The sequence below is a fragment of the Culex quinquefasciatus genome, chromosome 2, assembly GCF_015732765.1.
Source record: "Culex quinquefasciatus strain JHB chromosome 2, VPISU_Cqui_1.0_pri_paternal, whole genome shotgun sequence".
Lineage (NCBI taxonomy): Eukaryota > Metazoa > Arthropoda > Insecta > Diptera > Culicidae > Culex > Culex quinquefasciatus.
The window spans coordinates 70,916,334-70,931,866 of record NC_051862.1 but is presented as its reverse complement, the minus strand read 5'-3'; the positions used below and the strand labels follow the sequence as shown (position 1 = coordinate 70,931,866).

The following is a 15,533-nucleotide window of genomic DNA, read 5'->3' as shown; positions in this document are numbered from 1 at the left end:
AAAAGTTGGAACGGTAACTTCAACTCAATGGTTCTCGGGCATAATTCAACCAATCAAGATGATTCTTCTTTCCAGTGATTTGTAAGGATGTCTAGATAATTCTAGAACTTTGCAGAACTTAATTTGATCAAATCTGTAATTTTTGCAATCAAAAACATCGTTCCAACTTTTTTTTTTCGCGTGTAAAAAAAAATTCGTCAAAAATTCCGCAAAGGCAGTCGTTTTGAAAAAAGGTGGAACGATGTTTTCGGTCGCAGAAATTACAGATTTCTTCAAATCAAGTTCTGCAAAATGTTAGGATCATCTAGACATTCTTACAAATCACTGGAGACAAGAATCGTCCCGATTGGTTGAGTTATGCCCGAGAACCAGCGAGTTGAAGTTGCCGTTCCACCTTTTTTGGGAGGCTTGGGCGTCCGTGTAAGTTGGACATGCGTTGGGCGTTCCAGTGTTAATATATCCTGTGTTTTGAAAATAGCTAAATAGTATTACAATTGAAAATATGCTTCAATGTGGGTGGCTTGGCCAACTTTAAAAGTTTCAAACATATAATTCAACCATTTATTGCTGGACACATAACTGCACACAATATTCCGTCCCAAAACTGGACCCCAAACGAACACACCTCATTACAATCGTAACACCGCCATGATTTATAGGACTTTCTTACGGTAAACATTTGCACATCAGCAAAGCCGGTCGTAAATTAGAACACCGAAAAACAGGAAGAAAAAAGCTCAAATTTAAAACCATAAACGCATCGCTCCATCATCGCAACCTCGATGTTTCCTAGTTTCGGCTCGAGAGTTGTTTCCATTGTGTGATCTCCCCCTTTTTTCGAAAAATAGCCGCTGCCGTTTGTAGCCATTTATAGCGCCCGCCGAAAGGGACACCAGGTATCGATTTCAGGACACACGGCTACAAGACAATCCGCTTGTAATCCGCTCTGAAATATATGTCCGCCTGTCAAAGGGAACTCCTGCCCGTATCACAGGAATTTGCACTAGTTTCTGGGTTTGTTGTGGAATTTGCGAAAAATTTGCGCACCTTTTTTTTCGGCCCCGAAGTTTTCGCCAAAAGGGACCCGCTTTCCCACGTTTCCGTGTTGCGATTTTCGGAGCGATGTTGTTTGCTTTGCAGGGCCTTTGCGAAATAGTGCGAAATTGTTCGAGAGGAGGGGGAGGTCATAGGTGTAGGGAAAATATTTTCAAAATAGTGGTAAATACCCGCCGGAGAACAATTGGGCAGGGCGCTTTCACTGCCTTGGGTGGGGAAATTGCCGGTTGACCGGTAATTACCGGTATTCGTAATGGAATTAGAATTAGCATTAGCCAGGGTGGATTTCGAGCGCGCCGAAAGGCAGCCAAAATTTGAATAACGCCGCGGGCATGCTGTGACACTTGAGCAAATCGGTGCGGAGAAATGCTAATTTTGCGAAAGTTGGTCGCTTGAACTGTGCATGGAGAGTTGGCGGATCGAATTACCGGAAGTTTTTCCCATGTGATTGGCGCTGGGCGATTCACCTAGCAGTGTTTGAATAGAGTTACAGATATTGCTGTAGATATTTTTTCTGGTCGATATCGAAGAAGACAACCGTTGTTTGTTTTGTTTTCTGCACCGAGTTCCATGCAACATTATTTACAATTCTGAAAAAAAAAAACCATTGAAAGAGTTTTTCGAAAGGAAACACAAGAAATGTGTTGGCGTGGCATCTTGCACGCTCTTCCGACTCTCTGTCTGTGATTGATGTAATGATTTGGTCTGCCTCTTTCTCTCATAATGGAGCCAGAGTGTCAAAATATTTTGTGCATTTTGTATTTTGTGTTTCTATGTTAATTTTACATTCTGATTCGGCGGAATAACATATAGTTGGACAATTTTATAATTTTGCTAGAGTGGTCACATTTTGGCTAATTTTAGCGTGACGTTCTTTATGGATGAAACCTTGCTCAGATGCTTCGTCTACATTTGGTCGCAGAATGGGTAGATTACATGATAAAATTTTGATGTCACAAAATTGCTTTGTTTGACAATCTCAACAACTTTCTAACGAACAAGACAAAATCCCAAAATATTGCTGAAAATTTATATTTGCAAATACACCCTATTTTTCAACCAAGCAAAAAGATGTCCATTCCTGTTTGCAACAACTCTTCTAAAGGTACACAAGTTCCAGAGTGGTATCATTTTTCGAAAAATCCAATTTCCACTTAATTTGCAATCTGGACCATCTTTGGTGCATTGATGCTGTCGTGAAAATTTCAAAATTTCAAAAGAATTGCGTAGTGCTTTTAAGATGTGATTAAATAAAAAAAATATTTTCCATTTTAATCGGGTTTAAAAAAATATCCACCCTCATTTTTAAGAACCATATTGTTTTGGTTGAACGACATAAACCAGAAATTTGTGACTGCCTAAAGTGATTTTATGTTTTGTTATTAGTTGTTGATACGAATCTTAAAACTAACAAATGTAGGAACAATTCCAGAGTTTTTTTAAAAGGTCCTATAGAACAAGTTTTCAAATTTTGCTTTTTGGGTGTTTTTGAATACCCCTGAATCAAGGCGGTTCTAAAAACACTCAAAAAGCAAAAAAAAACGAAAATTTGGTTTATAGGACCTTTTCAAAACAAAACTCTTGAATTATATATAAACATTATGAAACATGTTGTTTGTAGCTCAGCAACTCTCCACGCAATCGGTCTTTTTTATTAATTTTATTTTTTGTATTTTTTTTTATCCGGCTGAAATTTTTTTGGTGCCTTTTAATTTTTGGTAATTTTTAATTTCCCTTTTTGTCACTTAAACTGAATTTGCAAAAAACACTTTATTTTTTTTTAATTTTCTGATATATTTTAGGGGACATCAAATGCCAACTTTTCAGAAAAAAATAACAAAATATAAATATTGAAATAACATGCCATATTGTCAATAACTATCAGCATGGACAAAATGTTTTAAAATGCATTTTACGTTGGTTCAGTTGATTTGCAATCATAAGTTTTCAAAAAATGTAAGAAATGACGAAAACAAAAATTAAGCGAAGTTGAGTTTATAGCTGTCGGCCACCATTGTTAGTACCAACCGCTAGTGTCTTACTTTTTATCTACAAGGACTTCGCTGCCCTGGGCTACTAAGTGTATGAATGTATGGTACGGAGCAACGGCGCCGAATACCCATATTTACACAAAGAATTTTAGAGCGCCCGGATTGTGAGTTCAGTGCGCCGTCCGATTGATCCACACGGGCAGGACAAAAAAAACTTGTTGCGATAATAAAAATCGATAAATTTCAAAAATTCAAAAGATTTTAAAATCGACTCAAACATGCTTAAAAATGATTCTAAACGCAGGGGATGCCTTAATTGATTTCAGCTGATTTCTTTTAAATTTCCATAGAAATTTTGGAGTTTTTATGAAAAAATATTTTTCCCCCGTATTTTTCGGGACAACTCTGAAGGGGGAGAGACAAAAACTTAAAATAAAATTTGTACCAGCCTTAGTTGCTGAGATATCGAGCCAAACATTTCATTAGGGCACAAAACCAAAACGTAAACATTCGGGATTATTCCACTATTCCATTCATTAGTACACTTCCTACATGCCCTCCAAGAATCAGATTGATAACAAACAATTTCCTATTGAAAATATCAAAAACACAAAAGGGCACATAACCATGTTCACTGCAAACCCTTGCCTTTTATTTTTCGTTAGGTTTTCGTACTTGAGGAACTGTGTTATAAAATAAACTTTTCATACATTCTTAACACTAATTCACTTCAAAAAAAGTTTGGTTTACTTTTCACCAAGGATTTCTGCAGAGAAAAACTTCGTCAAAAAACAATATTTAATACGGTCCCGCGGCTGCTGTTCAGTACACTTTTGCCTTATCTACACTATTCAATCACAAAACTTCACCAATAATCAAAATTTCTACCGAATTCCTCATTATTTCTAACTAAACAAAAGGGCCCGTAAACATCATTCAAAACAACAATCCGGTGACAGCGCTTTAGTGCCTTGTTTAGTGCCCTTTCAGCTCTCTTCGAAATTGCATTTAGAAAGGGCCCATTATGAACAACAGTTGGAAAGTTAAAAGGGCCCAATAACGATTTTTTTTAAATTATGAGTTTTATTGCGAAAATCAACAAAAATTAAGAAGCATTTAAGCAGAGTTGAGGATAATGATGTGTTTTATCGTATCATCAGTAAAAATACCATCAGTCAAGCTTCTTTTTTAAATAGGAATTGAAACAAGTTGTCCACTTTTAGCAAGCGATTTTCTCGAATCGCGGTTTTTGGTTTTGTGCCCTAATGAAATGTTTGGCTCGATATTGCCATACAAAGATTAAAAAAACAGGAAAAATGATGTTTTCTGAGTCTCACTCAAACAACCCACCATTTTCTAATGTCGATATCTCAGCAACTCATGCTCCGATTTTCAATAACAAAATATGAAACATTCGTGAAATTTTCCTATCTTCTCGAAAACAATATTTTCGTTTTTTTAATGAAGACTAACATTTCAAAAGGGCTTATTATTGAATTTTTGAATGCATTTCAAAAATATTTTTTTTCAATAGTGGACAAACATGGGCACTAATTTAAAAAAATGAATAACTTCGATTATTTCAAAAATGTTACCTAAAAATGACTATAACTTGAAAACGGTGCACTATATAAAAATTTTACTAATATATTGTTATACTTTTTGATTGCAAATTCGATTTTACATCGAAAAATTTACTTGAAAATTATGTGCGACCAATATTTAGATTTATTGGAAAAATCAGGTTTGATTAAAAAAATCATAACTCGGTCAAAGATTTTTTGTCCATTCTGGAAATTTTTGAAAAGTTGGCATTTGATGTCCAAGTGATTTTTTGCAAATCAAGTTTTAGTGACAAAAAGGATTTTTTTTTACCCTGTATCATTTTTTTTCAGTGTAGTTCTTATCCATACCTACAACTTTGCCGAAGACACTAAATCGATCAAAAAATTCCTTCAAAAATTACAGATTTTTGAATTTTCATAAATCATTTTTGTATGGACATTTGCAAAATATGTATGGAAAATTATATGGACAAACTAATGGTGCAAAATGGCTTCTTTGGGCATACTAAATCAAAAAAATCAAATCAAATTATTCGCTCTACAGCATTGCCTTGGCGTTCTCGAATGCGAGATTCCTACTCGAAAACTAGGTGTCCGAAGGCTTGATTGTTGAGGCAATTGCAAACCTCCTTTTACACCTTAGCTTCCATCCACTCCGGGATTCGAACTGACGACCTTTGGATTGTTAGTCCAACTGCCTACCAGCGACTCCACCGTGGCAGGACCCAGGGAGACGACTCCTACACCTGGTTTGAGCTAACGACCTAACTCTCTAGGTTAGGCCGGGCCAACATTTACTTCCCCGTCCGACGGAAGGCGTGGTCAGACAAATCTCGCCTCGAAAAATGCCCCTGGGACAGTCTGGGATCGAACCCAAGCCGACTGGGTGAGAGGCAACCACGCTTACCCTTACACCACGGTTCCCGGCACACCGAAGGCACCAAAAAAGTTTCAGGCGGATTAAAAAATACAAGAAAAAATCGAATGACCAGAATCTCTGAGAATTGCTAGGTAATAGTCGTATACGATAATAATGATATAATATAAAATTTTCATCAAAAATATCAAATGAAATGATTTTTTTTAACCATTTTCCAGCAATATAATACTTTTCATTGGTAAAAAATTGCATATTCGCTTACTCCATATCTTCTCGATTGCACTGCAGTGAGTCGAGGGAAAAAAATTGCACCGTAATTATCATATAAATTTGCAGCAATTTGCATCAATCAGAAAGCGAGCAAGCTGCACCCGTAAGGATGGCACCGCTCTTTTTCCCCCTTTTCGAGTGTGTGGCGAAGACACAAACCTGCCTAAGAAAAAGCCAACCCGTGGTTGGCGTTTCAAGAGTGTGGAAATGGAACCCCTTTTCCCGTGTTTTGACTCAAAGATGACGGAATGGAAAGGATTTCTGACATCGTGTTTTGACATGTCAATTATTATGCACGTTATTGCTGGGTGATCTCACGAGAGGTTGGTGGGAAACGAACGGTTTGCCTCAAATTTCCGCTCTAAAATGGAAACAAATTGGCCATTTACATTTGAGTTGATTAGGCAATTTGTCTACAAATTGCCGGCAATGAGAGGCAACAAATTTTGTTGACTTTTTGTGCGACAATTTGGAGCAAATTATAAAATTATGCAGAAAAGTGTTGAATATTGTTAAATTTAGGAGTAACGGAAAAAGTGGTCCCAATATTTTAAATTATTTTTGGGTAGCTATTGTATGCTTGACATGTTCTTTTTATTTTTGTGACAGCATTTTCTCATCAAATACAAAATTCAAATTACGTGTTATGTTTATAGTTGCTTACATGTGTCAAAAAGCTGCACGGAGACACATTAATTCCAAAAATCATGAACAAGCGTTCATCAAATACGGAACCACGAACAAAGTGTTGAAATTTCACGCACTTTGGAACCGTTTGTTCGTAGAAGCATGTTCACGATGTTTGGAAATGATTTTTCTCCGTGTAAATCTGGTAGTTGAAAACTCTCCTAGTAAATTAAACAACTTATCGTTATTTTTCAACAATTAAAACTTAAAAAAAAATCTGTTTGAATCTCATTTGATCATATTAATGTTCTTTTATTTTCTAAACCAAGATCTCAAAACACAAATTTCCTGCAAGCAGATGCACTCCAGCTGCAACGAATTGTAACTTTCCCTTTCATTACCAAAAAAGTCGAAGCCCATTTAACACAATTTCTAATCCCACGAGACCTTACACTTCTTTCTCATTAAACTAACATTATCCCGCTTATTCCCACTTGGAGGATGCCTTTGAAAATCGATCCTAAAGACATCATAAAGTGAACATAAAAGGCATTAAAAAAGCGGACACAATACGAAGACGTTCTCCGCTCCGCAATTCAACGCCAAAAAGATGCAAAATTTTGCAGGATTCCCTGCTGATTGATTGAATTTCCTGTTGAAACGTTGCGCAGTTTGATGTTTTCGAGGGAGACAACAAGGGGAAGAGGTGGCTTGTTTCTCGTCATTATTTTTTCGAAAATCTCGTATTGCCCGAGGGAGAAGCAAAAAAAACGCATTTATTTTTTGAAAAATGACTCAATTTTCCATGCGAAACGCACTGAAAACTGACACGCTTGACATAAATTGATCTGATTTTACGAATTTTTTATGATGATTAGGGTGATCGGTGCCATTGTAGTTCGCTTTTTTCATTTCTTTTTTGAAATTCGGATCAATGAGATTTTTTTGGTTCTCTAAATGGAGGGGACCTAATCTCTCAATCATCATCGTTCACTCCTGACCGGGCCAGACGACGGTTTCGATCCAATCGAGATAGTGCGACACCCGGTTGAACACTTCCACCTCGACGCCACACTCGTCGATGTGAACGGTTGGCATTCCGACCACGTACACGGTGCTTCCGAGCGTGGTCAGCAGCGGTCCCGAGGAGCGCGGATCGCAGAATCGGGTCAGTGAGCTGTTGGTGCGGGACTCGCGGACGCAAAGCTGGAAGTCCTGAACGCCCTGGTTGAGCTCCGGAACGGGTCGCTTCAGCTTGGCCAACTCGGCGCTGCACTCTTTGCGGGTGATGAGCGGGAGGTCCAGCCACCGGAAAGACGGATTCTGCTCGGGCTGGAACTCGAACCACTCGCCGAGTACGGCCTGCGGGTTCTTCAGTCGGTTTTCAGCCCACAGACAGGCCACCTGGCTGCGTCCCAAGGCGTCGCGATCGTACCTGCTGATCGGTGAAAGGAGCTTTTACGATCACAAACTTTTGAGGTTAGGTTTCGTCAAGCTTACACAGCGTTACGTAGCTTAACGACGGCCACGTTGTAGTACGCTGGCTCCTCCTCGAACTTGGGATGGACGAAGATCTTGCTGACGTAGCGACGGCCATGCTCGTAGAAGAAGACCTCTTCGCGGTCGACCATCGCGAACATGTGACTAGAGGGATGCTCATCGGGGCGTTGCAGCATCCGTAGACACAGGGCGGACGTTAGCAGTGATTCTGGACTGATGAAAACCGCTGGACAGAAGTAGGGCTCCTCGGTGGAGAAGATCTTTAGCTGGAAGATTTGCTCTGTTGTCACTTGATCATTGAATAAGGACCTTACCACTTACCGGAAATATGAAGTTGAAGGAAGTGCACTCTAAAGAGGAAAATTACAAATTATTTATCACAACTAATCTTTAAGCACTCAAGAACCTACTCCTCACAGCAAGTCGCTTCCTACTCGGATGATCATTGTTGAACAGTCCCAGCGCATGGTATCTGCCCGGATCAATATTGCTGACATTCTGGACACTAAACTGACTACCAACTTCACCCAGAACGGCACCACCGGCCACCACTGCGCCCAAAAGTATCAAGATCTTGTACACGTCTGCCATCTCTCGGATTTCGGATCAAAATTACTGTTACTGTTAATTCAGGTCATCAGTGCAACGTGGTTTGGCAACGACTAGTTCGTTGAACAGACTCTCGAGGGATTCGACGAACCACGCTGTGTCGATGACCTTAGCGCGCTGATAAGAGATTTGCATCGAAGATGCGTTATCAGATGTGGCAGATTGCGAGTTACATGATTTTGAAAGGCGCGATGGTTTTTTAGGTTGATTTGCTTGTTATTAAGTTGAGTATTTGGTCAATAGTTCTTAAATCATATAAGGTTCAGCAGTTTCTCCAGAGACATCATTAACAACTTACATTCATACATTCATTCTTGCGTCGTCTGCTCCAAAACCAATGTCCTAAAAATCTCAAATAATCCGTCACCAACAACTCCGTTCCCAGCAGACCCCCAGCGGTGCTGTCGGGTTCGCCACAGTTCCGCGGCCAACCGCAGAATCCTACCGCGAGCCGCGGTCAATCCCATCTTTCCCCAGCACCACCATCCCCGGGATCACTTTCGCTAATTATGGGTTCTCGATGTCACCAGGTCTTGAACCAAAAAAAAAAAACAACCTCTAAGCAAGTCTCATCCAACCGCGGCAAGATTTGTCCCTTTTCCGTTTTGTTCCAAGTGTTCGCGCTCACAGCTTCCTCCGCGGGGTTGTGTTTCCTTTCCGTGGGATGTCCTGAAGCATCTCCGCAGAGGAATACTTGGAGAGAGAGAAAAAAATTAACCAACAGCTTTGTCTCACAGTGCGGGATCTACACCGCAGAGTGTGAGTTGTTTCCTTTTTAGAATCGAGGATTTGCATTCATCATATTTTTCTTTATTTAAGAGTTTTTTTTATCCTCGTCGAGGATTTTTAAGGAGCTCCCTTCGGGAGAAAGTTACTCTATAATTTGGACCTAGAATCCTCGAACGAGACGATCTTTATTTGACAGACGCGAGATATATGTGTACAAATCGGTGAAAAGTGCGTCCTATTAGCGTCCTTTTGAAGAGAGTTTCGACTCGAAAAAAAGTGGAGATTAAATTGTAGAAATATGTTCCATGAATGGATGCACACCCCTTTCCAGCAACAATTGAAAGTTGACAAATTTGATTATGTTTTTTTGCTTGTTTCAGAAGAAAAACTCTTTTCATCTGATCCAATATCAGTAGCAGCGGCAGCATTCCATTACGGGATTCACCTGAGGCTATTTGCGATTGATTTGCATACGAGCAGGGGAAAAAGGATGCACCCAGCACATATTGGTTGGTTCGGGGACGGTGGTGTCCTGTTTCCTGATCCTGATTCGATGTACAAATATAGACGACCCCGGTGCGGTGATGGGGTTAAAAGTGCAGCATCGTCGTCGGTAAAGGGATAAACGCTGAAAGATGAGGCCACGCTGTCGTGTTGGTTTGATGATATTTGAGGAAAAAATCAAAATATTTGGAGATAAGTTTCGTGCAATGCTGCAGGCTCTGTTTGAAGGTGATTGAAAGGGTGTTTTGACTATTTTGAGAATTATTGAATGTTGCATCAGGTAAGTCGAAAGAAACTTGATCGAAATTCTTCTAATTGAAAAATAATCTAAACCATTCACACAACACTGGTCGTGGCGGTCCCTATTACACAATTGGGAAAGCACTCAAACCTCTTTGACACCTAGGATCCGTTCCACACCGGGATTTGTACTGACAACTTTTTGATTTGCAACTCCATCGAAGCCGGCTTTGGTCTGGTACATTTTTGCCTGTACCAACTCCAGGGAGACGACTCCTACACCTGGAATGACCTACGGACCTAACTTTATACCAAGGCTGGGACCGACATATAATAACAACTTTTTAACGTCATAACGTTTTCATTGATTCTCGCCCAGAAGCAGGGCTGGGTTGTTAAAAATAAGAGGAAGACACAATCCGTTTTGTCAAATGGTCAACGGATTTGTGACTTTATCAAAAATAGCCCATTTTTCATCACCTTTCCACTATCGGTTATCCTTTACACGGGGCTAATCGTTGCAACATGACAGAGATTAAGATTGATTGCATCCTTGCCTGCACATCACTCCCGTGTTCCCTGGAACCGTTTGATACCTTCGGAATGGACAACGATATGACCCTTTTGCCGTGCAAAACAATGCTAATGAAGATGAGAGCGAAAAAACTCTCATCCATCATTGTCCCCGATGGTCAAGCCTAGCGGAAAAGAGTGACCCGTTGAAGGATGACAACAACCCTTTCGCACCCCGGACATCTGCTCCTTCCGAGAATCGATTCTGTGATTTGTATGTATGTTTTACTTCCCTCATTGTTCTTCAGTTCATTTTTCTTCCCTATCTCGCGTGATATCATCCCGTGCCACTTTGACGGCAGTTGTCAACGGCCAGTTGATTCCGGTGACCCTTTTCCCGGAGATGGATGTCCACTTTTTTTTAGTTAATAACATCCATGTTTGTTTGTACATCTTCTTTGTCCACACTCTACCAATTGTCCAATGTCCATCCGATGAAGCCTGATGAAGATGATACGCGAAAGGTCAAAACAAAAAAATGCACCGTTCCAGATCATTAATGGAGGCTTCGGGGTTCGGCTACCTGAACGGGTAAGAAGTCTGCTTCCCGGTGAATCTGCATATGGGTTGGTCTTTTCTTAGCGTGTTTTGCCTTCTGACCCCTCCTTGAGAATTACTGCCGTGAACAAGTATTGATGGGAAAGTTATGATGTTTCTTGGAAGTGTTTTTTTTGTGTGGTAGGAAGTCAAACAAATGTTTCAATCGCTGACCTTCTGTTGACAATTCAAATTAGGTTGAGAATATACAGTCCAGACTCGATTATATGAAGGCCTCGGAAAAATTTCACTTCGGATAGGCGAATCACGAAAAAAATGTTTTCGTTGTCTTATCTTGGTCGCCGAGTTCAAGTATGACTTGTGATTTAGAATTTTAAAATTCAAGATGGTGGCCAATATGGCGCTGGCGAAATATTGGAAAAATGCATAAATGCATAAAAATTAATTATTTAATAGAAAATCAATTATTCCAATTTGACTTAAATAGGGTCGCAGAATTCAAATTTAATGATAAAACCCAATAAAAATAAAAAAAAAAAATGAGAAAATGTTGTTTGTTCGTGATCGATTATCTAAAGTCCCAAACAAACCTTCGAATAATCGAAATTCGGATAATTGAGCCTGGACAGTATTTGAATAATAGATGTAAAGCAAATGGGTTCAAACGACTATTTTCCGAGTTTCCAAACATGTTATCAAGTTTTTAGTAGCTAACTTCAAAAGTATACCGTTTGTTATATTACTGACTGAAAGAAAGATCGATCTTTACATTTTTCTATTAGGACGTAACAATAATTCCTTTTTTGCGGGCATCCAGGGGATTGTTCAAGTGGGCATACTGACAAGCTATCCTTACTTGCTACCTTACTCTTGCTATTCTGCAAAGAGTTTAACAGTTCTTCAAATCGTTGCTTTTAACTTTGTCGAGAAATAAATGTTCGATGAACTTTTAGGTTGAAGCCCGCCTGCAAATGTTTGGTGTTTACTTTTGATGAATATTGATGAGTAGAATATGTTTTGTATTCTGTTCCAAAGCAATTTTCAATATTTTAAGCTTCATTATTTTGAAAACAAAGCTCAAATTTAGTTTCTTTTTCAATGCTTTAATCCCCTCATCTCTCTGTTTTATGAGATGTTTAAAAAAATATGTATAAAAAGATATCCTTGATGTATTGATTCAATGAAATTTCTTAATTTAGGATCCAATGGGTTTTTATAGAATGGAATGATGTTGGCTTATTTATATATATTTTTTTTTTAAATTTTCAGATGTCGTAATTCCGGGTTGACACAAAATGGCTTCTTTGGTCATGAGAAAGGCCCCCACAAAGTTTGAGCCACATAAAAAAATAGGAAAAAAATAAAAATGGTCGAAATCTTTAAGGTCTATCTATTGGAATTATTGCTGGCTCTGTAAAAAAAAACTGCAAAAAGTAACACATAATGAAGGTAGTGCTTTCATCTGAAGACAAGATTCCTACTGTGAGAATAAAAGAACCATAAAACTTAAAACTGCCGCGTGGCAATCATTTATTAACTTCAGCCCATAAAAAGAACAACGGTATCGAAAGCTTCAAGAAACTGGCAAATTTCCGTTTCCCTGAAAACTTCGCGGTGGAAAATGTTCCGAACAAAAAGTGCACCATCCCGTCACTCAACTTGATGACTGTTGCATGACTATCAGGAAAATCTGCGTGAATCCTTTCTTTTTTGAATGCAAAAAAAATCGAACAGGGAGGACCAACTCCTTTCGTCATGTCACGTATGGGACGGGGTAATTTCGACATCAGAGAGATAATAATGGCAGGACTGCTGCAGCGGAGCCTCGAAAAAGGATGCGTCATTTGCGTCACGCTGCGAAATTAAGTGCACTCACGCAGATCCCATAACATGTCGATGGCAATAAAAACGTATCTTGAAGGATGATGGAACGATCTGAGCGGTACCTGCCCCGAAAAGGACAGACTCTGTCCCGGGTAGAGGACCGTCCCCGAATCAGATCGTATCGAATCCTTTTTCAAGAAGCTGTATTTTTGGGGTAAAACCCATCGAAATCAAATTCGCACATCTTGTCATATCCCTCAAGTCATCGACGGGAGGTACGAAACCATTAAACTGCTAATAAATAATAATGATGAAGACAATTACGAATCTAAACGGTTCTACCCCGAAGGACAGAACGGGTTGAGGTCGCAGATTCCGGAATCGATTTGCCTTGAAATGATCGGCGGGCAGAAACACACACACTAACTGTCTATCACATGTCATAAGTTATGCATGTTATTGGTGACGACGGACGGGCTTTGCCAATCGATATCGTGTTTCGGGCTTTCGCGATGGAAAATTATTGAACTGAACGAAAGGATATATCTGTGAGAATAATTTATTCCTCCCTAGCTATTTGGGGAGGATATTGGTGCTTTCTACGAGAGAAATAACGGATGCAAATCGGAATGTTCACACAGACCGGAAACATGTGTGTGGTGACATTTTGACAGACAAAAGCAGTAAATTTTCTTTAATGTAGATCGATAGATAAACTAAGATTGCAAACCTTTGAAGATAAAATGTCAACTTCTAAAGAAATATCAGGAAAAATGAGATAAATATATCATGTGAATTTATTGATTCTTTTAAACAAACTTTTTGGTGATAATGATTTTTGACGTTGAATCTCCCAAATGGGTAAAGGTTTTGTAAAAGAATATGACAAGACAAGTAAGGTTATCAGTGATAATGTCATTGACAATAAGCTTATCCGCGATAATTTATAATAACACTGACCTACAAAAACTTACAAAAATGACTGCGCAGGCTCAACTCGAGGGGGGAATGAAGTTTGGGATCCCCATAAACACGTGCACCTTGAATTTTTCAAAAATATTTAGACAGGGCCGAATGGTTTTTCTCCAAAGTTTGTAAGGAGAATTAGGGCGGTTCATTGCTCTTGCATACAACCAAAAATTGCATGCAATATGTGGGAGTACCCAAGTAACCACAAGCACTAAATTGAAGTATTTATTCAGTACTAAATCAGCACTCGAATGTTTTGAAGTAGTAAATAAGCTTTGCGAATGCCTCAAAGTACCAAGACTTTGCAGCATTACAACTGGCATTAAATCACCATTTACGACCTTGAAAATGTGCTTCAAAGCATTTGATGTTTATCAACAAAGTAACCCATCCATACGGGAAACATTTCAACCAGGCACGCTCTTATTGACTTTAATCCTTCTCCCGTTATATCGTTCCAATAAGCGTGCGGGCTAAGGCGCATTTCCCCCAGTGTGCAACAGTTTTATTTTTGCGTGAACTGGGTTCAATTCCCGCTGACTGAAGTGTTTTTTTGTTTATTTTTTGTGGAAAACTGCAGCCTGTAATTAAGCCAAATTCTTCAAAACATATGCCCATAGCACAAAGGACATTATCAAAAGTTCTCTGGTAAATTGAATGACTTTTGTCGCAAGCAAAAAGCTGCTTTCCGGAAGTCTGATACACTTTGTGAAATTGTGCCAACCGTGGACCAAGCACTCCTCGGAAAAACAGTTTACGTTAGCCGTTAGCCATTACTTGTCCCTATTAACCCCAAGCCTTCCGTAATTGATTGTACTGTACTTGACTGGATGTCCGCAATTTGCTGAGTGACTCGTCAATAATTTTCGTCCAACAAAATGACAACGGGTTTTTCGCATGAACCAGAAACTCGAAACAGCAGAAAGAAAGTCTTCCTTAATGTTCGATGCATTAACCACATCGATTAAAACTTTCAAAACAAACACTCATTTCAGAATACATCAGTTGGCTGGCGCGCATCCTGGAGATCGACGAGAAAAATGCAAGAATAACATCAAAGTGTCACACTCACACATGATACGCAAAAGGAGAAAAAAAAAAAACAAAGGAGGCCCACCACAAAGTGTGTGGAGCAGCTAGCTGTCCTTTTTTTCCCCCAGCCTTGACGTCGATAAAGCAGTTTTTTTTTTGTTCGAGCTTTCGGTGAGGCATTAAATCGGCATCACTGTGCGCCACTTGAAATATTTCTCAAGGGAAAAGTGATGATTTAATGTTTTGAAGCATTATTTGCTGGTATTAAATGCCAATATAATGCTGATTTAATGTCACTATTTAGTGCCTCGCGGTTACTTGGGTAGCGGACAGCACTAATTCTCCATACAAACTTTGGAGAAAAATCATTCGACCCTGTCTAAATATTTTTGAAAAATTCAAAGTGCACGTGTTTCTGAGGAGAACTCATGGTGCGGTGGTCCCTATGTTGCTATGGGGCGCGGGTTCGATTCTCGCCTTATCCTCCTGGCCTATTATCGGATGGGGAAGTAAAACGTCGGTCCATTTGCGTCCAAGAGGTTTTGGGTGAGTCACACCACATAACCTTCGGACGCCTAGAAATGAGCAGAAACTTGCAACAGAGACCGCAAAAGACCCGGGGGTCGTTTAAGTGGATTGCTTTGCTTTTTTTCGATTCTGGGGACC

The 15,533-nt window shown here is 39.4% G+C and overlaps 1 protein-coding gene across 1 annotated transcript; it reads right to left on the bottom strand.

The window, feature by feature from the left end:
- Nucleotides 1-7,135: 7,135 nt before the first annotated feature.
- LOC6035976 (serine protease Hayan) lies at nucleotides 7,136-8,495 on the bottom strand. Its single transcript, XM_038250104.1, has 4 exons — nucleotides 8,300-8,495; nucleotides 8,211-8,239; nucleotides 7,890-8,155; nucleotides 7,136-7,827 (listed from the first exon to the last, which is right to left on the bottom strand). Exons 1-4 carry the CDS (start codon nucleotides 8,478-8,480, stop codon nucleotides 7,380-7,382), a joined length of 924 nt encoding a protein of 307 aa, XP_038106032.1. The 5' UTR covers nucleotides 8,481-8,495; the 3' UTR covers nucleotides 7,136-7,379.
- Between the last annotated feature and the right edge of the window lie 7,038 nt (nucleotides 8,496-15,533).

Excerpts from the sequence above, each read along its gene's own strand:
- LOC6035976 (XM_038250104.1), bottom strand. The coding sequence starts at position 8,480 with ATGGCAGACGTGTACAAGATCTTGATACTTTTGGGCGCAGTGGTGGCC. Across the intron at positions 8,240-8,299 it reads GAAGCGACTTGCTGTGAGGA|AGTGCACTTCCTTCAACTTC; the intron begins GTAGGTTCTTGA and ends TTTCCTCTTTAG. Across the intron at positions 8,156-8,210 it reads CCTTCAACTTCATATTTCCG|CTAAAGATCTTCTCCACCGA; the intron begins GTAAGTGGTAAG and ends CAAATCTTCCAG.